The sequence below is a fragment of the Durio zibethinus genome, chromosome 10, assembly GCF_047325235.1.
Source record: "Durio zibethinus cultivar Kanyao isolate XHJ-2024 chromosome 10, ASM4732523v1, whole genome shotgun sequence".
NCBI classification, from domain to species: Eukaryota; Viridiplantae; Streptophyta; class Magnoliopsida; order Malvales; family Malvaceae; genus Durio; species Durio zibethinus.
In genome coordinates this window covers 5,321,893-5,345,643 of record NC_143171.1, presented here as the reverse complement: position 1 = coordinate 5,345,643, position 23,751 = coordinate 5,321,893, and the positions used below count along the sequence as shown (strand labels likewise).

At 32.5% G+C, this 23,751-nt stretch overlaps 3 protein-coding genes across 6 annotated transcripts; 2 read left to right on the top strand and 1 right to left on the bottom strand.

Annotated features, from left to right (window-relative positions):
* Nucleotides 1-497: 497 nt before the first annotated feature.
* LOC111292352 (cyclin delta-3) lies at nucleotides 498-3,256 on the top strand. Of its 2 annotated transcripts, none has more exons than XM_089766553.1 (11): nucleotides 498-651; nucleotides 777-860; nucleotides 1,221-1,295; nucleotides 1,384-1,405; nucleotides 1,505-1,562; nucleotides 1,722-1,889; nucleotides 2,103-2,165; nucleotides 2,258-2,352; nucleotides 2,443-2,524; nucleotides 2,620-2,730; nucleotides 2,863-3,256. In XM_089766553.1, exons 1-11 carry the CDS (start codon nucleotides 525-527, stop codon nucleotides 3,001-3,003), a joined length of 1,026 nt encoding a protein of 341 aa, XP_089622679.1. In that variant the 5' UTR covers nucleotides 498-524; the 3' UTR covers nucleotides 3,004-3,256. The 2 variants fall into 2 exon arrangements, with proteins under 2 accessions (XP_089622679.1, XP_022740416.2); XM_022884681.2 differs by having other exon boundaries at nucleotides 1,384-1,426.
* On the bottom strand, nucleotides 3,085-8,571 carry LOC111293096 (filament-like protein (DUF869)). The gene is made up of 6 exons (XM_022885824.2): nucleotides 8,338-8,571; nucleotides 7,886-8,034; nucleotides 7,151-7,295; nucleotides 4,588-7,036; nucleotides 4,417-4,477; nucleotides 3,085-4,257 (listed from the first exon to the last, which is right to left on the bottom strand). The coding sequence occupies exons 2-6, from the start codon at nucleotides 7,982-7,984 to the stop codon at nucleotides 3,820-3,822; spliced, it is 3,192 nt and encodes a 1,063-aa protein (XP_022741559.2). The 5' UTR covers nucleotides 7,985-8,034; nucleotides 8,338-8,571; the 3' UTR covers nucleotides 3,085-3,819.
* A 7,342-nt stretch (nucleotides 8,572-15,913) lies between these two features.
* Nucleotides 15,914-20,540, top strand: LOC111292969 (SEC-C motif-containing protein / OTU-like cysteine protease family protein). 3 transcript variants are annotated; one of them, XM_022885638.2, is made up of 12 exons: nucleotides 15,914-16,170; nucleotides 16,505-16,611; nucleotides 16,806-16,881; nucleotides 17,600-17,749; nucleotides 17,832-17,893; nucleotides 18,003-18,087; nucleotides 18,194-18,343; nucleotides 18,464-18,584; nucleotides 19,199-19,320; nucleotides 19,418-19,515; nucleotides 19,844-19,985; nucleotides 20,208-20,540. In XM_022885638.2, the coding sequence occupies exons 1-11, from the start codon at nucleotides 16,108-16,110 to the stop codon at nucleotides 19,971-19,973; spliced, it is 1,164 nt and encodes a 387-aa protein (XP_022741373.2). In that variant the 5' UTR covers nucleotides 15,914-16,107; the 3' UTR covers nucleotides 19,974-19,985; nucleotides 20,208-20,540. The 3 variants fall into 3 exon arrangements, with proteins under 3 accessions (XP_022741373.2, XP_022741376.2, XP_022741375.2); XM_022885641.2 differs by having other exon boundaries at nucleotides 19,190-19,320; XM_022885640.2 differs by having other exon boundaries at nucleotides 16,799-16,881; nucleotides 19,190-19,320.
* Nucleotides 20,541-23,751: the final 3,211 nt, after the last annotated feature.

Sequence of the window (23,751 nt, the reverse complement as noted above, 5' to 3'; positions counted from 1 at the left end):
GAAAAAAAATTAAAAAAATGAAATGGAAAAAGTAATGATTTTAGGTAAAAAAAATAATAAAAAAAATCATAAGATAATTAAATATCACATTTTAAACCTCAAGAGTAAACTCAAATCACGTTTAACTATAAGGTGTATATATATATATATTTGTAATTTATCTTTTTTAAAAAAATATTTTTAAAATATTTTTAAAATTTTTTTTAGAATTTTCTTTTAATATTGATGTGATAATTAATGATATAGTATTGATTGAACTTTTTAATATATTTTAATATTTTATTGGATGTTCATGTCACATCAATATAGTTAATTGACGACATTAGTCTTACTATTTTATATCCCAAAGTGGATGACAAAATCAAAGTTAAAGTACTAAATTGATAATATATTCTTTTAGGTACCAAATATATGATTCGGGAACTATTTTTATATTTAATCCTAACTAAATTTAGGCCCAATCGGACAAGTCTATTTGGGCTCATTGTGTGCATTTTTATAATGTAATTCGAAGCCTTTGAAATATGGGTTTCATTGGATCTGTCTGGTCATTGAAGGTCATGGCGTTTTCATCACCACGCGCCAGTTCTCTTCTTCTTGGCCATGGAAGATGCGCCAGATTCCTCTGCTCTTCTTCTTCATCATTTCCAGGTGGGTATTTATACTTTTATCTGTTTGCATTTTTGGGTTTGTTTTCCTTCTCATTTTTCGTTTCCTGTTTGGTTTATAACGTTTTAGTCAGTAAGTAAAGAATATCATTATGAAAAAAATTGCAGACCACATTAGTTTCATCAAAGAAGTGGCCGTAACTCGACCTCCTCAGCATCTTTCACAGCTATTAAAAATTCTCAATACAAGAGGTAAAAGTTCCATCTTAAAAAGTTCTGTATTTGAATTGGTTTTTGTGAGGGACGTATGAATGAAAATATTTGGTACTAAATTGCTAATAGAGTTTAACTTATCACCCATGAAAGAAAATTTTATTTAGGTTACTAAAAATTAAAGTTCATATGTGTGCATTTGTTGACTATCAGAGAAAGTGGGTTATTTGAATTGTCTACTTATTATTATAAAGGTGACAAATTTGATATTAAAATTTTTGAACTTTTAATTTTGGAAAGAAATGCTGGTTTTGATCCTATTTTAGAGAAAAAGTAGTATATTTGTGGTGATTGAAACTGTTAGGGCTTATATTCTCCATATCTGGTGCATTGCAACAGGTGAATCAATTCTTTCTCCTGGAGCAAAGCAAGGGTTAATCCCGCTGGTAATTCCGCTAGCCAAAAGCAGCTCAGGTACTGATAAAGTGTTATCTATGTTTGGAATTGGCTATTTATAATAAATACTTAAGTTGAAGCTATTGTATGATTTTGTTGGTAATAGGTGCTATAACTGCATTGCTCAGGTGGCCAACTGCTCCTGCTGAGTGAGAAACTTCAAATGTCTGACCTTTTATAAGTGGTTAGTTCTCTCTAGCCTGATTGAGATTCACCTTTTCCCTCAGGATGGAGATGCCAGTGGTGGAGGTTCGTAAACACGGAGTTTGGTTTTTAGCCAAGAATGTAAGTTTTGTGCTCGGCATGACATGGCCATGTCACCATTTCCCATGGCTAGGGTCCAAAGCTGGAATTTGATTGTATTGATATCTCGAATTTCAATTCTTCACCATGCTGACATACCTCCTGTACTTTGTAATCTCTCTCTCTCTCTCTCTCAAACAGGTGGACCAGTTCATACACAGAATCCTGGTTGAAGAAGAAGCCAATAGCCGCCAAAAAGGAAGTGATGAGTTATTCCATGCTGCATCTGATGCTGGGAAGAAATTTTATCAAAAGGGCGACTTTTCTAAATCAAAGATTACTGATTTAGATGTCTATCTTTTAAGAAAGGTATTTGCTAACAAAATTTGGGCTTAAGCATCCAACTTAAGACCAATTGGCTATAGGTGGAGAGATCCAACTTGAATGTAAGACCATAGGAAACTTAATATTTAACAAATGTGGTATAACACCAATTTAACTTGAAACTATATATTTTTTTCTATTATACTTCAATCAAATTTCAGTCATATGCCAAATTGTAATGATAAATTACTGTTTCAGGTTGGATTATTTCCTGATGTCCTAGAGCGCAAAGTGATTCAGCATTTTGAGAAAGGAGACCATGTAAGGCTCCCTAACTGCCCTGTCTATTTTAAGCAGCATACTGCATGTAAGTTAACATTGTTTCTTTATATATCTCTACCTATGTGTAAAAGGTTTCAGCTTTGGTGACTGGAGAATTCTATGCAAGGAAAGAGCATTTTCCAGGATTTGCACGGCCTTTTGTTTTCAATGCAGAAGTTTTACTGAAGTAGTAGATACTCCAATTACTCTCTCTTTAGTTTATTCTGCTACGTTCAACTGACATGTTCTACTAAGGATCCTCATTGGCATTTTTTAGGGTTGGGCGTAATCCAGAAGCTAAAGATGCAGCAAGGGGAGCTTTAAAATCCCCATGGTGGACTCTGGGTTGCAATTACCATGTATGGGATCTATAGATAATCTTTTTTCATGATCTTTTTTCATTTTCCCTTTAAAATAATTCTCTTGTCATATTAAATAATTGCTTCCTCTGCAGGAAGTTGCTTGTATAGCAGAATGGGAGGATGAGCAAATTGAATATATAACAGAAAAATTGACAGAAGAGGGAAAGCAAGAAGATCTAAACAAGGGAAAGCCACCTGTGCAGCTTGCTAGTTATAACCTGTGATGTTTATTGATCTGACTATATACTAAAAGTGTATATTAACAACTTGTTTTTTTTTTTCTTCCCACTAATTTTCTTTTTGAGTATGATTCATCGCCTAAATGAAATCCACAGATCACATTGGATGAAGCTGCCTTTTTGTTGGATTTAGCTTCTGTGGAAGGGACTTGGGAGGACTCTTTGGAGCAGATTGCTGAATGTTACAAGAAGGCTGGACTCCATGATATTGCAAGATTTGTGCAATACAGAGACTAATTGCTGAGCATAAGAATTTAGTCTGCGATTTTTGTATCTTCAATTTTGATGGTATTTTTTTCCTATTTAAAAATCTTAGGGTTTTTCTTTTCTTTTCTTCTTTTTTTTTTTTTTTTTTTTTGCAATTACTGCATATGGAAATGGAAAATTTTGATTAGGGGATTCATTGGCCTCATGACTAGCATGAGCATGTTTTGCAACGGTTGGTCTTAATCACTAATAGAGAGGAAGATATATGATTTGGCCTTTTTCACCTTTTCCTTCCCATTTCAATCTGTAATGCCTATGTAACTGCTTTTGAACTGATAATGTTTATCTTCCATCTCTTACGAGTTCCTCCAAGTTGCATTTACCTTCAAAATATTTCGTGCTATCTCCTTATTATTCATAGAGTAAATGATGTTCAAAGCACATGGGAAACATGGCTGAGATAGCTTAAGGCAAATACTCTTCTTCAGTGATTAATGGTCATCACGATTTTTCTTTTAATTCACTAAATTCTGGGAAAACAACACATTTTTAAGTTGTTCTGTAATTATTAATAAGGACATGCTTAATTCAAATGTTTAACTATTCTGTAGAAAATCAGGGCACTCAGAATGAATCTGTAAAATAGCAAACCCGATAAATTATTGGCTTTGACCGGGTTTCTGTCGTATATGCACCAGGACTACAAACAAGATACTCTCAAGCGAGCATCCAAAAGCCAGACTTTTATTCATTCGAACTCAAACAAGAAAGTAAAACAAAAAGCAACAACCATGACAACTGTGCGAAAGCCCTGCCTCGTCACCACTTTCTTCTTTGTTTCAATGTCTATGGGTCAAATGGAAGGGGTGTTTTCTTGCTATTACTTTTGGTTTTTCTCCACAACAACTTTTTCCATAAACTCCCACCTTGGTTTTTGCTAGGAACAATTGCTAAAGATTTAACTGCAGCATTGTCTAGAGGTGCTATCATCCTGTTAGAAATGAAAGAAGAACTGGGATTGCCCTTCTCTTTGGCCTTAGGAGACTCAAGATTATTTGTTTCAGCATTATCTTCAGCTATCATCTGATCAAGTAGAGAGGATCTTTGGCTGATCAACTTCTTCATTGGAGGAGTTGGAATGGTAGTGGAAGTTGGAGTGGAGATGACCTTGTCAAAAAGGGCTGCTTCCTTTGGAGATGCCAACGCCTTCAACTGCTTTCCCAAGTTTAAAATAGTTTCTTGGCACTCAGCCAACTTTTCTGAAGCAGCTGTAATTTCCCAGTTCTGCCAGATTGACCAAGAGTCAACAACAATTTACATGTTATATTTAAAGCAAGGATTAATCTAATTGTCAATGTGGCATCAAAGCTTCCAGAGTCATTATGTAAAATGGAATTAAGTAAAATTATCTTGTGCACTTGTAACATCTTGATATGAACTTACAGCTGGTAACTGATTTCCTTCCAGCTTGACTTCAGACTTTGGTGTTTCCTTTTCTGCCACACTGAAGGCAACAAACATCAGCTGCATAAGACTATCAACAATGCAAAAAATAAAAAATAAAAAATAAAAATTGACCTTGATATTAGGTTCAGAAAGCAAAATTGATGTTACCTGTCAAGACACGAGGCCTCCAATTCTTCACGGCAATCATTTTTATTCTCTGATTCCAGGTCTTGAGATGGAAATTTTTGACAAGCTTCGCTTGTGTCAACTTTGGTCAAGGAAAGCTGTTTATCACGGTTTTCATTTATCAACTTCTGTTTTTCAACTTGATTTTCAGCCATTTCCTCAGTTTTTCTCAAAGTATCTAACTCTGCCTCCAAATTTACAATGGTTTTTTCGGATTTCTCAAGTTGATTCAACAGAGAGTCACTCCTATTTGTTGTTGACTGGAGCTTATCTTCCAGATGTTTCTTTGCAGCTTCTATATTGATCAACTCATCTCTTAGTTTTCTATTTTCTTCTCTCACATTAGGCTCTTCTTTTTGAAGGAAATTATTATTGTCATATGGAGCAGCAAGGTGAAATTTATCTGCCTCTGCAAATTGACCAACTATTCCACTTTCTGCTTCACTTTCACTTCGTGATTCATCCCAGTCAAAATGCTTCTTAATTGCATCTCTCATGCTTGAAGTGTCTTGAAGGGAAAAGCAATGATTAATGATCCAGTCCAGAGCAGAAGTTAATTCTTGGGTAAATTTGTTGAGGTCTGTCTTTCCGTTCAACAGGTCATAACAAGCATGCACAAATTGCCGTAAAACATCACTGAGTTCGGAAGTTTTCCATTGGAAAACACGAACCATGTAGCCTGAAGGTGTTTCTGAGTGCTTGTATGAGAATGAATTCCTCTCCTTCTTGGACAAGGTATCTGGGATATTATAATCCGCTGATGGTAAGCCGATCCCTTCAATAAGCTCAATTATCCTGCAAATTGATTTACTCCAATCAGGGTGAAACTGCCGATTGCTCTTCTTTTCCAAGCAGATGTTAGCATCAGCATCCCTATTAGATGAATCCATCTTTGAAGAACCATTTGAAGGTTTCCATGAGATATAGCCACTAATACAAGAGGGATTAACCCTTTCATCAAGGATTTCACCAGCGTTTGAATGGCTAATGCAGGCCAAAGCTTTTCTAATATCCTCAAGTATTTCATCTGGGTTTCTTTGAGTTGCACGGTTTTGCTCTAAGATCACTTTCAGTATATTCTGAAGCCAACTAGGAACTTTGCTAGGCAATGGACTTTTGGACTTCATTTCATTATGCAACATGTTTTGGTCAGGCTGACTGTCAGGAACAGGTACTATCTCCGTGCACATTACCTCCAAGGAATTTCCACCTAACCCAGTTTGCAAGGGTCCAAGGGTCCCATTAGCTTCATCCGAAGAAACATGAGAACTTCCAGACAGTTTATCAACAGAGACTAAAGCTAATTTTTCCATTTCAACAAAGTCATCCATCAGATTTATTTCTGAAGATCCAACAGCTTTGCGTGATGACGACTTCCTTAATTGTCCATTCCTGAAATGCTCCAGTTCTGAAATTAAAGCAGAAGCCCAGGATTCTGCACAGCTGGCTTTATCATCGCTGCCAACATCAGACACTGATGCCAGAGAGATCTCATGTGACATTATACTGTTCCTGGTTGATTCATTGTTTGCCTGACTTTTTGATGATTCTTCAAGCTGTGACTCAACCTCCGATAATTTGGAAGCTGTGCGTGCATACATGACTCTTGAGAATTGAAGTTCATTCGTTTTCTTATTAAGGGCTTCCTTGAGAGCCTTATTTTCTTCTTCTATAGCACATAACTGCTCAGTTAGGATGTTAATCCTCTTGCTCGGGCTGTCTGAATAATTGTCAACTGTGAAATCGAGCCCTGCACCAGTGTGACCAGGATTCAACTTTCTCCTCATTTCAACAGAGTCCCTTCCCAGCATTTCAACTTCATTTTTCATCTTGGCCAATGCAGCAGGACCTGGCAATCTTTTCCGGACTAAGAGACGCAGCCTTTGACATTCTGATTCTAGCTTAGCAATTTTCTTCACACTTTCTAAATGTTGTTTGTGTGATGCATCAGCTGTTCGACGATTGAATTCTCTCTCCTCATTCCTGATCTCAAGTTCCTTCTCAAGCACTCGAACCTCATATTTCAGAGAAGCATTATCTTTCTCTGTGGATTCTAATCTTGTCATTAGTCCATTAAAATCTGTCTCCATCTGAGCCCTTTGCTTGTTTAAATCATTGATGGCCTTTTCCTTTGCCAAGAGAGCTTTAGTAAGCTTAGTATTCTCGATATCTAATTTGGTAAGCATTTTGCTAGTCTCTGCCAACTGCTCCTCTAAAATCTTCTGCGATTTCTCAAACTCATTTGAGGCCTTCATCACAGCATCATGAATCCTTTGTTCCTGCTCTTCTCGAACAAAGCGTAGTTGCTGAATGTATTCCTTGAGGGCCATATCTAAATGAGTTAGCCTTTCTTCACATGCAACTCTCTGCTGCAAAGCTTCACCTAGTTCTTGCTTCAGAGAAACTGCTTCTGCTTCCGCCTTCTTCCTTGCTGCATATAATTTGTTGATAAAAAGAAAAGTAGCTAAATGATCTATAGAATAAGAAAACTTAAAAAGCACATCATTAACTGACAGAAAACTCTAAAAGGAAAGCAAAAATATACCTGCAACAGCTTCCAATGCCATCTTTTCATGTTTCTTCACAAGTTCATCTTTGGTATTACAGTGAGAAAGTGCAGAAGAAAGCTTGTTATTTAAAATTCGCAGCTCATTCTCCAATTCTCCTTTATCAGCCACAAGAATCTGTATCTGGAGAAAAGGTAAAGAACCAAAATTACCCGTAAGACATTAGTGTAATCAAACTATTCCAAAGCAGAAAGTTTCCGAGAAAAGGCATCCTAATAGAGTCCAAGAATTTCACTCTAACTATTTCTCAGCACTTGCTTGGTCGTGCACCCATTTTTGCAGTTAAATATGGCCACTAAATTTCACTTGATGGAAAACCCAATTCAGCATCAGTCATAAGAAATTTGGAGTAAAAAAAAACGATTCTAATCTGAAACGCTTGTACTTGAACATCTCCTATGAATGTAGAGGAACTTTTTCAGATGCATATTCAGTGGAGGTATGTGGTTGTCAGAGAATAATTTGGCAAGTTTTCTTTATTACTTAGTTTTTTTTTTCTTCCCCATTAGCATTTAGAACATTATCTACAACAGCAGAATCATTCGGCTGTTGAGCTGGGATATTTTCTGGCTTTGTCTGAAGTGGTTTGATATCTTGATGGATATCATTGAACTTAAAACGTATAAATATGTCTAATTTAGACCGAGCAGGCATCAACATCATCAATTTTCGAGAAAGTTTATTGCAAAAATAGTCAAACATTCATAATTTACCTCTTCTTCATTGTCTTTCTGGGAGAGGTTTAGTTTTTCAGTTGGAAGAATGATTTTCTCTGTTGATTTTTTCCTCCAAAGCCAGGTTTTGTGCTCCATTATTTCACCAGTCCCAGTCTCAACAACTCAAAGCTTTCAGTTTAAAACACCTGCATTTGAATTACATGAAAATACAAGAAGTTAAGATGTTGATCATCAGCCATTGGAGAAAATATTTGTTTCACATTAAAGGTTAAAAAAAAAAAACATAAATTACAACAGGTAAATTTTGAAACACTCATTGCATGGATAACGGTCAAGCTACATACTTCCAAAAACTGCGAATTTTAAAGTACAAACATGAAAGCAAAATGTAATCTTAAGCAAAATATGAAAAGATTGAAAAAGAAAAACCTTAGTAGAACCAAAACAAACGTAAATCTGTTAAAAACAAAAAGTATAATGTCCTTTACCTTTGATGATGAGTGGAGTAGTAGTTTAAAACTGTGCATGGATCACCAAAGCAGAGAACAAAGAAGGAAAACAAAAACAAAAACTCTCAACTGTGGAAAAAACAGAGAGCTGAGCCAGAGGAAAACAGGGGAAATATGAATTAAATTAGAAATGTGGGGTGTTGGGAATTCCACCGACAGTGAGGAGTGGAACAAAGAAGAGGAAGGGAAAGAAGAAAGAGTGATGACGATGACGATGAGATGAGATAAACTAAGTAACATAAAAGAAAAGAGGGGGAGAGAGAAAGTGAGTGTGTTTGGTAAACAGGAAAAGTAAAATGTGGGAAAAGTGAAGTGAAGGTACTTGAAACTGTAGAGAGAAAAAGATAGGAAAGACTTGGCGTTTTGCGGGAGGAAGATCCCGTTTTGTTGGTTGATTGCTTTCATCAGACGGAGCGGAAGAGCGGTAGTCTTTGTCTATTTTTCCCTCAATTCCTTCCTTAGCTGTCAAAAAAATAAAAGGTAAAAAGTAAAAATATGCTCATTATTACTCCATTAAAGAAAAAAAAAAAGAGAAAACCTAGTAATAATTCTTTTTCTTGTTTTTTGGTATAATTGAGTTAGATAAAAGGTTCCTATGATTGTTTTCTGGTTTGATTTTTAGTGCTCACGTATTGCTTTAAATTTGTTTATGTATCGAAATAAGTTAAATTCGGTCCAATTGAATTAAGTTCAATTAATTTTTTTTAATTTTGTTTTACAATCAATTTAATTTATCTAGTTTAAGTAATTTAAAATTTTTTAAAACATATTAAAATATTAAAATATACTCTTTAATGTATTTTTTAATTAAAATTAAATAAAAATATTTTTATTAATAATTTAATATTTTAAATCAAATTTAACTAAAAAATCTTTATCCAAAATACGGGCAGAATCGAACAAGATCCGTGGGTCGATCTCGTATGCTTAATGGCAGAAGCTATTAATATTTGTAAAAGATTAAAGCGAAGGAAATAGTGAAAAAGAAATAGGTCAAATAATTGCAAATGGTTGCGGAAATTTTCAATTACTAATATTTTATTAAGCTTTTTCAGGATTTATTTTTCCATATTTTAGTTGCGGCTTGAAACACCAAAAACATTTCCATTGTTATTGTCCAAAGGTCTTGCTCAATTTACTTGATTGGTGCACTTACAATATGGTTGTCAATTAAAGTTTGAAGATAAGAATTTTCTTAACTACGCAATTATGAAGAAGAATCTTTAATGAAAATATTCATTAAACAATTTAATGTATCTTCTTCTAAGTGTAAATGCAACTACCCCAACTCTCCACTCTTTGGCTTTCTTATTTTCCACTAGCTCTTTAAATGAAACTTGAGCTTGGGGTCGGGGTCGGGGTAGGTAAGATGTAAGGTTAAGGAAGGATTTTTCGTCTCAAAGTTAAAGACAGATTGTAAGTCTCAAAAATATATTAAAATTATAAATCATTCATTAAAAAAATTATTTATAGTAAAATTTGAATTTAAATTTTACATACGAAATATTTGATTTCATCAACGTAACCAATCGTAAATTAACAAGTGGTTACATGCACTCGTCAAATTAATATTTATTAAAAAAAATATAATTAATATATTATCTTTTTTAATTTAAACAACAAACCATATAAAACAATATTTAAACACCCCAACACCCTTCATATCAAACACAAATATAATTAATAAAGGACTCTAGGTCTTATAACATGTCATTTTAACTTAAACCCAAAAAGCTTAAAAACTATAATTAGAGTATCATTGCATCTTTCAAACCTCTTTTCCTTTTTGCTCTTCTATATTCAACCATTATCACTAATGCTTTGACATATATTCTTGCTTAAACCAGGTGCATACTTTATTATTTGTCTTTGGAATCTTTCTTAAGTTTCTTTAATTATGCACTAAACAACGATAGTGATTTTTGGTGGTCCCTTAATTGTCCCACCATCATTGTCAGGAACATCATTTGATTAATTATTTTCTAAACAATGCATTCTTGCATTACACTCTGTTGGTTTGTCTGTTTTTCTGACCATAATCTCACCTAGTAATATGTTTCACTTTTTTTTTTTTTATTTAGTTTTGTTTTTTTCTGAGTATAATGTACAAAAACTTGCAAATTGTCAAGCGTGGAATTGTATAACAAATAAATGATAAATTCTTTAGTGCACAACATTGATCATAGCTAGTCTACCTGTCAATCTTAGTTCTAAACATCACATTTTTATTCTTAATTTTTTAATTCAAATTTTAAAAAATTCATTCTATCAATTTAATGCTTAATTTTTTTTTTTAACAATTCACACATAAGTTGTACATATTTTCCAATTGGTCAATGCCTTTTTTACTAGTCTTATGCATGCTAAATATATTTATACTGATGAGCCAATGAAGTTTTAACTTAATGGTAAAAAAGATACCTTATAATTTTGAAATTTTAAATTTAAATTTTATTGTATATAAGTTCGATTCAATTTTATGTTAGATTTATATAGTAATATTTTAATTTGTTTATTAGATTATTGAATGATTTTTTTTATATATAAATATAATATTTGATTATAATTATAACTTGTACTTGTAATTTTATAAAAAAAATATGTGAATGAAATAAATAAATAATTAAATATTTATAAAATAGTAAAGAAATTAAAATGGTCACTTTATATTTAGTATAAATAAAACTTCTTTTGATTAATATTTTTATTTTTTATTTAATTAATATTAATGATTTGAAAATAAAACTTCCGAGCTTAATTTGATTCATGATTTGTTTTATACAGATTGAAATTTTAAAGAAAAAAAAAAAAATACAACGGTTTCAATTAAAGACAAATTTGAGTGCATCTTATTAGGAACCAAGCGTGTAGAACTGTGTTTTGACAAAATAGAATTTTTTGGATGGTAAAAAAAATGTGAGAAAAAAAAAAGCGTTAGAATTGACAAAACAACAAAAGCGAGAGTGTGATGTAAAATCAAAATCTGATTTGTGGGCTAAGGCGTTGGGCTCCGTATGGCTTGCAGGACATGGTTGCTGCAGACAGCAGAACAAGGCATGGCAACTCATTCTCCCTTCCTTGAATGCCGTATTTAACTCTGTTACCAAACCCCTACTTTTCTCTTTATAGAGAGTAACGCAAAAGGAGTAAAAAGTCTCAATTCTCTTTAACATTTGAGGCCCACTTTTTCTTTTTTGGTCTCAAAAAGGACAAAATGAAGGAAACGTCAATCGTTGCTCCTTCACATCTGTTAGCGTTGGTGCTTTGGTTTTGTTCCTTTTTTTTCATTGTGCATTTCTTTCTCATTTTTTTTCTTTGTTTCCTTTACTTAGGCCTCAAGTATATATGTTGTTAATTGTCTCTTTATCAAGAATTTAAACAACTGCAACAGTGGATTTCTGTTGGGAGATTTAGATCATATGCATTTAATCATAGTTTTTTTTTTTTTTTGAAAATTTTCGTATGCAGTGGACAATAATATTTTTTGAATTAAAAGTTATTCTTTTATTATTTCAGAAAGCAATGACGAAAATATTTACTTTAATTTTTGATAATATTTTAATTTACACTGATGATATCTTATTATTTTCTCTAAATGTCACATCTCATACACAGCTATTAAATAAATTTTAACAGATTATTCAACAGTATAGGATAATGCTCTCAGAAAAAAGGATGATAATTGGTGCCTCAAAAATTAATTTTTTAAGCATGCATCTAAAAGATGGACAGTACATAGCTTAACCCCACATAGCTCAGACACTTACAGATTTTTTCTGATGAAAATATTTCAAAGAAGCAAGGACAACAATTCCTTGGTGTAGTCAATTCTATGAGTGAATTCTTTCCAGATCTTACACAGCTAACTCATCATCTCAAATAGATGCTCAAGAAATAACCACCCATGTAGTCCCATAAGCAAACAAATACAGTACAAACCTTGAAGATAAAAGCAAAGTCACTTCCAACTTTAAAGATTCTGTAGACAGATGCAAGTAAACAGTTGCAAGTAAACAGTTGCAAGTAAACAGTTTTGGTCAGCAGTTTTTAATCTAAAAGGTATTACTGTCCAGTGGAAATTATGTTGAAGAATGCAAAACGTTGTTTTGTATCTGTCCTGTAGATGTATACCTAATTACTAAAATCTTGTTTTGAGGTCAAACTTTGAAAAGACTTTTGCATTTGTCAATTTTGCAAACAAGTTTTTCTGTCTAGAAGAAAAAACTTATCATCTGCAAGAAAAATATTAAGAGGTTTGTAATTAATCACCAATCTTAATTTTTTATGAACTTATTCAGAACGTTTGTTGACATAAAATGCTTCACCAGAGCTCAGAATTAAAGCTGTCAGTTATCAAAACCTTGGCACTACTACCTGCTGCTGTGTAAGAAATGGTATTAGAGCTAGCTAGCTTGCCAAGATAACGAGAAGAAAATATGTTTCTAATTCTTGATTATTGAAGTTGAATAGGAAAAGTCAAAAGAAAGTCTTACTTTTATGAATTAATCAACTACCAGTAATTTTAGTTCTCAACCTCTTCTTCTAGATCTTTTTTTAGTCTATTTTCTCATCATTTTTCTGTACTTAAAAAGTCTTCATCTTTTAAGTTAAAGTTATTATATGAAGTAGATTATATCCCAAAAAAACAAATTCAACAAACAGTTCTTCCCCTTGTAAATCCTTATACGACTTTCTTAAACTCCTCTCCTTCTCTTACTAGATCTTTAAAAACTCATTTAAAACCAAAATATTAAGCTCCAAAAAAATATGTTCAAGCCACAAACTTTGATCAATGTATTCTTTCAGCAAGACCTTAAGAGTATTTTGTTACTTTTCAGATCCCAGAAGAAATTTCTCAACAGTGATCAAAACAATAATACACTCATATCCACTTTGATGCTATTAAAATAGCCTTAAACTTTTACGGCATAAATGGTATTCCTGTATGTACCATAATGACTTTATTGGACATATGATTCAAAGAATACAAACATGCAGTCTTTGGTATAGTTGAGATAACACTTACTATAGGAACTGTCTTCTTCATAGTCTTCTCAAATTATAATATGTCTCTTCATGATACAATACTATTAGATGTTTTAAAAGTTCAAGTCCAAATCGTAGCACAGAGATGAAATGACTCCAGGTAACCTTTTACTACCAGATGGCATATAGAGTTCAAGACCATGATATTAACTTGCCTCTTTTTCACTTTAGTGATGCTGTATTTGTCAAAATAGAAGCAGCAGATAGGACTCCTAAACATGTTCATATTCCAAAGCAAATCTCAAATGAATAACTTGCCACCATTCTCTCAAAAATATAGACGACAAGTTATCAAAAAATTTGGAAGTAAGATGAACTAATTCAACACTTTGATCCAACCTACAAGACAAATCAAAATAGTACTGTCACAATTGAGTTTGACCACAGTAAAAGAAAGGATGTTCCTCTTCCAATAATCTTTTCAACACAATTCATGATGCAAATATGTCAAGCTGATCCCCTTGAAGTTTCAGTCACACACTTTTAGTCTAATGAAAATCTCGTATATGCATACAAATCTTCACAAAGACATTATTATCGGGACATAAATTGTAAATACAAAGAATGCCAGATAGATGCGTACAGAAGCTTATTGGATGATGATGATGATGATATTCCAAAAAAATAAAAAAAAAATCTTCCCAACAAAAACTCAAAGAAAGATATGAGAATGAAGATCTTGAAGTTCATCTCCTTAGTAAACTCTCAGGAAAGTTTGACTACTATGTCATCTATCCTAAAAAGAAAAAACAACTCCCTCAAACTGGCCCAAACCAAATCACATAAAAACCAGATTCCACCAAACCTTTACTTTAAAATTTCATGATGCAACCAAACTACCCAAGTTCATATTTCTCTCATTTTCAAGAGTTTCATAAAGACTAATACAAACATATTCCAAAAATCTCAAATCCCACTAACAGAGATGAATATGAGAACCAAAAAATTATTTCTCGTGTTGAAAATCTTTCAAAGAAGCAAGTACAATAATTCTTTGGCATAATCAGTTATATGAATGAATTTCTCTCAGTCTTGCATAGCTAACTTATCTTCTTAGACAGATGCTCAAGAAAGAACCAGTCACATGGTCTCACAAGCAGACAAATGCAGTATAAACCTTGAAGATAAAAACAAAGTAACTTTTAACTTTAAAGATTTCTTCAGATGAAAAAAAGATACTGCAGACAGATGCAAGTGAACAATTTTGGTGAACAATTCTTTTGGAAGAAAAAGATAGAATCAGACAAATCTGTGGATACAAAAGTAAAAATTTTAAAGATTTGAAATTTCATTATCACTTTATACTAAAAAAAATTTTAATTGTAAAGTATGAAATTCAAAGATTTGAATTTCACTTTATTGGATATTATTTTCTTGTGAAATTAGATGTGTCAGTCTTTGATCAGATGCTTAATTTAAAAAAAAAACAGATGTCAAATGCTCAATTACTCAGGTTATCACAGTGGTTCTCCCAATACTCATTTACCACATTATATATAAAAGGTAAAGATAACCTCGTTCCAGATATGCTTACAAGACCACCTCCAAAACTTCTTTCAAACACTTTACAGATCATTCCAGTTATTGGCATGATAACTTTTTTACCTTTACCTTTACCCTCTTTTGATCTTATTCCTTAAACGGTAACCAATCCTTTTCTCTATACTTACCTTTACAACCCAAAATACAAATCTTTTGTTCTAGATCCAAATTTCTAACCAATTTTCCCAGTTCATAACCTTCCTCATGAAATTTAGCAGATCATTACCAAAAAGATAATTAAAAAACATGCTCATGATCTTATTTATAAGATGCAAAAGATCCATAATATTATGATAACTGTAGAGCATACTCAACTTGTATCACTGTAAACTATGAAATAACTTGAAGAGAACATGAAACTAAAACTTTAATTATGAAAAAAGAGAGAATGAATTACTAAAAGAGAAGAGAGATTTTTTAAAAAATTGAAAACAATTTAAATTTAAAAAATCAAAAAATCAAATCACTGAATTTGATTTGATTTGATTTGGTTATTAAAACTATTCTATTTAGATTTTGTAAAAAAAAAATATTGCATGTTAAATCAATTTATAAAGTCAAATAAAAACAAATCGCTATCACTAAAAAATTATCTAGAAAAAAAAAATGTTAAGAAAAATTTTATTTGTCATTATTTATCCCTCACCACTAGTTCAAAAGAAAATCCCGACTGTTCTTGATAAAGTAGAACACAACAATTTGCAATGGCAAACATATAAAAAAAATAGCAAAACTTGGATAAAATTCCTTAAATTCATCAAGCTTCCATTGAAAAGATTGAGCATTCATAACCCAATCTTGAAGGAAAAAGATTGTAAAGTACACGAGCCCATATGCTTGAAAGGCTCAAACCCAGTATATAACAAGTAAAGGTTATTGGACCAATAGGAGCCATCCAAGTGGCCAGAATTTTTAGCGATTTGTTTTATCTAGGTTTCTAGGCATACCTATTAAGGACTGAAATTTCATGGGCCTAATGAGCTTCGTCAAGGGTGAACTCGACAAACGAGACGCCCGAGTCTCCGCAATTTCAATCTGGTTTGGAGTCGTTCCAACTTCGAAGGTTCGACTATCACCGCCATCATCTCTCCCTCCCTCTTTTGTCGGAACGAGATATCCTATTATTTGTTCATCGAAGACGACGAACAATTTCGTGAACCAATGGTAAAAACCAGACAACAAAAATCCAAATCCAAACCCAAACCCAAGAAACAACATCCCCATGTAAGTTTTTGTTTTTTTTTTTCAATTCAGTTTATATGTTGGTTTTATGTCTGTAATAATTAATTTATTATTAGAATAAAGAATTTTATGGATAAATTATGAAATACATGTGGAGCAATGCACTTTAAATTTTGCTTTAGAGATCAATGTCTGATAATAAAAAGTAAGGGACAGATAAAACATGGGAATTTTTTTTTTATTGCATATTCAATTAAGGATGCCACTGGTAGACTATCAAACAGAAATATGAAATGAAAGTTCAATTTAATGCTTTTAGTAGTTGTTGTTTCTTCATACTGCAAAATTAACAAACCTTGATCTGTTTGATGGACAGGTAAAAAAGCAGGGAAAGCAGACAGATATTTCTCAGTTTTGTGCCCAACTTGATGCATTGGGCCTAAAAATCATCCAAGTGACTGCAGATGGTAATTGTTTCTTCAGGTTTGTGTCTTTTGGATTCTACTTTTTCTCCTCTTATTCTTTTGATAATGCTTTTGCGATGTATTTTGTGGTGTTTATGTCATTTGAATTATTAAATCTGATTTCTGTTCTTCATCATCATTGTAATTGCTTTGTCTTAAAGGTGCACATTTTCTTTGATATTGTTGAAGTTGTTCACTCTTGTTAGTTAGCAGGGCTCTTGCTGATCAGTTGGAAGGTGATGAGGAGGAACATGGAAAATATCGCAGCATGGTGGTGCAATATATAGTGGTAATTGATGATGTTAAAGGAGAAAAGGCTTGGTTATTGTTTTTGTTATAGTTTAATTAAGAATCTTCTAGTCTCTTTGGTGAGTTATGAAATTTTATTTTTTTTGTTACCACAGTGCATCAAATGTAATTGATGTACCGAAAAGTATATTATAGCTGTGTTCTTATTATCAACAATGAGAATGGAAACAAGTACTATAGTGTGTTGAAAATCGTAAGATAAGGCTAATGAACTTAGAATCTCAGAGTTAGATAGTTAGACTTACTGGGGAAAAAAAAAAGAACTAGGGTTATCTATATTACATGCCCCTCTAGAGGCTTCACACAAACTAACTTGACAACTTATTATTAATCAATGAATAGGGTATTTATTCTAGCACACAAAAAGGACTGGACTAGCGAGTACATAAAATTCCACATGCATTGAACAACCTAAATGTGGAAAAAATAGATAACCCAGTTTTGCCTAATTGGCTGAATGTGGCATGATCTGCCATATTTTAACTCTCCTTTTTTTACAGTAAATTAGAAGGATAGCTAATTTGTCTTTACTTAGTTATTGTTTCACAAACTTTATTGCTTGCTTGGATGGTTGGATGATTTACGATTTATTCCTCATCTTTTTTTTCCCTCTCTCCCCCTGCATGCCTCTTCCATCTTTTCCTCTTCTTGAAGATCCAACTTGTAGACAAATCTCACTTTGTACCTGATATTAACAGAAGAACCGTGAAATGTTTGAACCATTTATTGAGGACGATGTCCCATTTGATGAATACTGTCAGTCCATGGAAAAGGATGGTACATGGGCTGGACATATGGAACTTCAGGCTGCTTCCCTTGTTACTCGCAGAAATATATGCATACACCGGGTAAGATCTTATCTTTTCCTGTCTTCTAAGGTTAGCCTTGGGCATTGTGGAATTCATCTCTCATGCTATACATTGTTTATAGAACATGTCACCTCGCTGGTACATAAAGAATTTTGACAACCATCGGGCTCGCATGGTCCATTTGTGAGTGTTATAGAATCTTTTCTTGTTTACACTGTCCAATTAGCTTTTACATTCTCTGATTATCGTCTATAGTTTCAGTTCTGCTGTATGATTTGCAAATGTTTTTCAGATCATATCATGATGAGGAGCACTACAATAGTGTAAGATTAAAGGAGGACCCTTGTAATGGGCCAGCAATGCCAATTATAATTAAGGTTTTTTTATGGTTTTTCAATGTGATTATTATTGTTTTTATTCCGCTCTTAAGTCGGAATGTCTAAATTGGTAAAGAATGCCTAATAACTTCTAGTTTGTCAAAAGGTGGATGCTGATATCTCAACATCATCTAATCAAGCAAAAGCTGCTGTTATTAAGCCAAAGGGGGCAGCTGGTAAGGACAGTATCAACACAGGATCAATCAAATTGGTAATGGCTGGAAGTGGTTGTGAAAGTGCTGAAAAAGTTGAAGAGGTGATGAATTGAGCATGTTTCTCTAAGTTATGGACTCAAAGTCCCTTATTTTCCATACTCAGGAGTCATGTCATGCATGGAATTGTTTTTCCTTACTTTGCCTCACTCATACTTCTTCAGATTTTGCTACAAGTAGATGGTGATGTTGATGCTGCTACGGAGTTCCTGTTTGCAGAACAAGGAACTGAAGAATACACAGCTGCTAATGATTCAGTTACATGTCATGCAGATGGTTCTTATGGTAATGGCCGGTCAGTATATATGCACATTCTAGATATTCTTTTGTTAGAGTTCTCCTTACATTTGATATTTCCTTTTCTTCTTTATAATGAAAATTCCATTTTATTGTAACATTTTATGGAGATTTTTTGGGTTAGTAAGACAGTTGATGAGATTAGAAAGATCATTACTAGATGAAATATGAAAAACCTACTCTAGTAATGTGTATGGCTCCTAGGTTGGGAAAATGCGGTGGCACCAATTGTCTCTGACACCCCCATTCAGGACCATCCTTGCCTGCTTTAGAAGATTTATGAGTCTGTTTTATGTGAAGATTTTCATGGAAGACTTGAGGAGTAAAGGTTTTCTTTTTTTTACTTAAAATGGAACTGAAATTAAAACCATTATATGATTTTTGTTGCATTCCTCCTTTGCATTTAACATTTGCAATTGGTTTCTTAATTATTAAAACCAGGAAGATGGACATATTTTCGTTATCTCTGTTAAATCTGATTCATTTTGTTTGACGTCTGCTTGACATTGGTTGAGTTCACTATGCTTCTGCTTTCTATGATGTTTAAAGAGATTATATTTCAACATATATGGTACTTATCTCTTTTTAAATAGGATATCCAGGTAATGGTGAACATGCAAACAGTGAACACAAGGAAGAACCTGCAAAGAAGACATTTGAACAGGATCGATCCTGTGATAGCATTAAAACCCTTGGTGATGGCAGTTCTCGGTCAGATGAAAAGGTTTATACTATAATGAAAATAAGAAACATTTTCCCTTTTTTAAAAACATGGTTTTAAAATATGATTCTCACTCTTTTTCCTCTTTTCCAAACTGCAGAAGATCGCAAGAAACCAGCCATGCCCTTGTGGGTCAAAGAAAAAATACAAGGCTTGTTGTGGATCAGTCATGGGGAGGCCCTCGACTAAGCTTATAGTGTATGCTACCTGAACTCTATTTTGCTTTTGGATCTATTTATGCTATTTAAGCTAAACGCAATATGTACTAGTTCTGCACTTGTACTACTCAAATTCAACTGAACACCAGTTAGCAGGGGACATTCTTTGTAGAGTATGACAAGGGTACAGCATGCATTCTGTTAATCTTGATATGATCAGAGCTTGAGTTATTCTCTCTTATTTTTTGTTTAGTTTAGATTCCTTTGTTGAGTGTCAAGTTTCTTAAAATTTGACTTGTAGGAAAGATGTTAACAACTCCTAAGAAGAAAGAGCTCATTATTTTCCAATGTTATGTTTTGCTGTTTAGGAACCAAACAACAGATGCTAGAAAGGGTAGAAAGGAGTGGAAACAAGGCAAGACGGGAGCATCTGCTAAAGCTGCAGCATCCTCTGGATCTGATGGAGGGCCGCCTGATATGGGTGCATTGTGCATATGATCTTGTTATCATGTGAGTGCTTATGCTGCAATTATTATACTCAATGATTTTCTATATTATGTGAGTAGATGCATGTATGCAAGATATTTCTTCTTTCTAATCTTCCAATGAAATTTGATTTTCATTTTACCAGATGAAGAAATTGATTGTGCCAAGAAAGAGCACTTATGAAAGAGAAATGTAAGCCATCTTAGAAAGATGCATCTTGCTGATTATTTTGATTTCCCTTTGTAGGTCTACTTTGTGCCATAGACTTGATCTTGTACGCACATGCTTCCAATTTGCTTACAACTGTCAGACAAGGACTTCTGCTGGCAGCCTCTGCAAAATGAATCTTTGTACTCAAGTAATGACCTCAGTTTGATGCTCATTCTTTATTCTCATGATTCTTTATCACATCAAAATGTTAGCAGGACAAACAGCTTCTGATTTTCAACTCTAGTTTTATTTTGAGATTCCTTGTAAACAGCACCACGGTTTTTCTTTTGGCAAAAACTGAGATTATACAACACAGAATGATGATGATGAAAAGAGAAGGAATAGAAATGGTAAACATTTTTGTTTAAATATATTTCAATATTGTTTAAAATTTGATTAAGCTTTTCAAAATACGAGGCTTTGGCAATTTCGAGTGTCAATGGCAAACCCCATGGTGATGAGAAACATTCGCTTCTTGTAGAAGCATTGAAGCTTTTCAATCTGAGGGAGACTTCTTTTGAGCTGAAAGCCCGCTAATTTGTTGGAAACCAGAAAAGGGAAAAATGACGCTTCAAACTTAAAAGATGATTTGTTGGATATGCTTAAATCTTTCATTTCTTCAAAGTTGCATGAATTGAGACAAACTAAGTCCATTTCTCGTGCCAACTTGGCCTGTCACTTGGGTCTTACAGGGCTTTGAGGAAACTTGTTCATGGAGCTTGCTTGAAGACTGACTGATGAGTTGAAAGTCAATGCTTAATTTGGCTTAACAAATAGACAATATATATAATCAGAAAGTTGGTAAAGGCTCAAAAGCTTTGCTTTGATCGTTACGATTCTCCTATTAAGGAAAAGGGTTCAGTGCTCTTTTTTTTTTAATATATATATATATATATATATTTGAAATTATCAATATTCTTGGTTAATGAAACTAAGGGTTTAACATTTTAACAACGGATTATATATCATCAGTGCAATTTAATTTAAAACGTTTTAAACCAACCTATTTGCTTATCTTAGAAAAGGGTTTCCAAAGTTTCTATTTCTTAGGCGGTTGCTTTTTGCCATTGCCATGATATTTACTCACCCCTTTTTTAGTGAAAACTGAAAAGCACCCATTGGGAAATAAAGCAAAGTCTTTCTTGCCTAAATTGGAAACTCGTATCAACCTTTCTTTGTCCCCCGAAGTGGAAATTATCATTTTCCGCGTGTGATTAGACAATTTTGACAAAGCACCATGATAATTGGCAACAATGCCAGTCACATCCCCATCACGCACTCAATCTATAGGTGGAAGTATCTCCGATAACCGGGAACTCTAGATAAAATATTACTTTATGTTTTTATCTTATACCACATACTTTAATTTAGGTGTTACATGCAATAAAAATTATATTTAATAGTTTTAAATTTCAATTTTTAATATATATATAATTTTTATTATCACTGGATTACAATTTTCTTTGTAAAAAGAATCTATAATTGATTTCATTAATATCATTTTTCAGCTTCATCCTTTTTTTTTTTTTTTTTCAGTTTGAACCATAGTAGGATGTAGTTTATGAAACAAATATAGCATGGGGAATTAACCTGTAAATCAATTCAGAGGAAACTGCAAGACAACTGGATCGTTTTCTTTCTTATGCCTCTTTTTGCGTGGATTCCCTCACCAATCATAGAACTTTCACGTGACGCACATTTTCATCCTCTATTTTCATTGCTGACCAACCCTAAACTCAAGTAAGAATAATTTGTACCAAAAATAAAGTAAGCCAACCCCCACGTACAAGCAAGGAAAAGAACATTTTTAATTAGTTAAGGAGATTTCTAAATAAATATATGTACTCACAAACATGTAATTATTTTCCTTGGAGCAATAAATCTTATATTATATTTAAAGAGAAAACCCTCTCTTTGATACGTTAAAAATTTTACTTTCGAAATCATTTTTAATTCTCACAAAAATCAAACTCTGACTAACAAGACAATGAAAAAAAAAAGAATTTTTTTATCAATTAAAATAAGTCTTATACGTTATATAATTCATATATATAATTCGTTTAAAATAACTCTTAATTAGCTACCAAATCAAAAGTTGAACTTAATACTTTTACAATATGGGTATAGCAATGATCCGAATTTCTTCATGAAATAAGGGGGGAAATGAGACAGAAAGAGAGGTACAAACCTAACAAGAGTACTTATGATCATTTCATTCCCATTAATACCACCAAATGGGAAACGAATGGCTAAGGATGATTGGGTTTGTCGTGGCCACTTTCAAACCTCACAACACACAATCGTTCCAAACTAGGAAAGGCTCTAAACAATAATCTTTAATAATTGAAATTATAACAAAACAAAGTTCCTATATTCCAATTTATACATTATTTTTTTCTTTCCCTGTTGTCCCACTTGCCTTGTCCTTTGACAGGTTCAGTGACAATAATACCACGTGCTTACAAGCCTATAACATTCAATGAGCTTGTACTCAGAAAACCCCACCATTGATGCTACTCTGAAAGCTCAGAGATTTATTAGATTTCATTTCATTTGATTTTGTTTCATTCATTCCAATTATTTGTATGAAAAAAAAATTGTATATATCAAGCTATTGCATGGTTATTGGTCAGCAAATTTCATATGATTAATTTAATAAGTTTATGTTGTTGTTTATTTGACCTTGCAAAGGTTGCTTTTCTTTTTTGTTGCTTTCTTTTCACTGAAAAAGTTGAAAATAACAGCCATACAAACAATGAAATTGGAAATCAACAAATATTATATATATATATATATATTCTTATGTCAAAATTTGAGGCTCCAATACTAGGATTTTTTATATAAGTGTTAAATATGGGATTTAAAATTTAAACATGTTAGATATTATTTTTAAAAAATAATTATATAATTTAATTGAATTAGATTTTAATTTTTTTATATTTTGAGAAATATATGCTTAATTAGAGGTTTGGAAAACTAAGCAATGTTAAGGTAATGAGTTAGAGTTATTATATATAATCCAAAGCAAATAATGTAAAATTCTAATCTAGAATTCGAATGCTAACTCGCTATTTGTTCATATTTGTAACAAATTAGCTAATTTTCGTACGCGTAATTTGTAATATTGCTTGATGGTTAACTATATAATTAAAGTACAAAAAATTGTACTTAATTAAATTCTAGTTTAATTTTAACACTTGAGTTCGGTAAAAAGTAAAAAAAAAAAAAAAAAACAGGATTAAATTGGTTTTAGAGTTTATTTTATTATCCAAAAATTCTTTGAAAATTGATGAATTTGAAGCTCTGATCAGTTACTACTATATTAAAAATCATAGCATAAAGCAAATGCATAATTTTGTTAAATTTTTACTATGTTTATTAAATATCAAAATTATGTACTTCCGCTGTCCCAAATTATAATATTAACTTAAAAAAAAAAGCTTTGACCTAGTATATATAATATTAAAATTTTTATATTTTTATAAAATTAATATACCATGATTTTTAATTTCAAAAATAAAAAATATGAAAATTAATTTTAAACCATAAAGATGTAAGAGTTTTAATTATTAAAAGAAAA

Coding starts and splice junctions, on each gene's coding strand:
- LOC111292352 (XM_022884681.2), top strand. CDS start 525: ATGGGTTTCATTGGATCTGTCTGGTCATTGAAGGTCATGGCGTTTTCA. Junction 861..1,220: donor AAAAATTCTCAATACAAGAG/GTAAAAGTTCCA, acceptor GCATTGCAACAG/GTGAATCAATTCTTTCTCCT. Junction 2,525..2,619: donor CTCTGGGTTGCAATTACCAT/GTATGGGATCTA, acceptor CTTCCTCTGCAG/GAAGTTGCTTGTATAGCAGA.
- LOC111292969 (XM_022885641.2), top strand. CDS start 16,108: ATGGTAAAAACCAGACAACAAAAATCCAAATCCAAACCCAAACCCAAG. Junction 16,882..17,599: donor TGGTGGTGCAATATATAGTG/GTAATTGATGAT, acceptor TGATATTAACAG/AAGAACCGTGAAATGTTTGA. Junction 18,088..18,193: donor CAATGCCAATTATAATTAAG/GTTTTTTTATGG, acceptor GTTTGTCAAAAG/GTGGATGCTGATATCTCAAC.
- LOC111293096 (XM_022885824.2), bottom strand. CDS start 7,984: ATGGAGCACAAAACCTGGCTTTGGAGGAAAAAATCAACAGAGAAAATC. Junction 7,296..7,885: donor AGAAAGACAATGAAGAAGAG/GTAAATTATGAA, acceptor CCTTTTCTCCAG/ATACAGATTCTTGTGGCTGA. Junction 4,258..4,416: donor AAGGAAATCAGTTACCAGCT/GTAAGTTCATAT, acceptor TCAATCTGGCAG/AACTGGGAAATTACAGCTGC.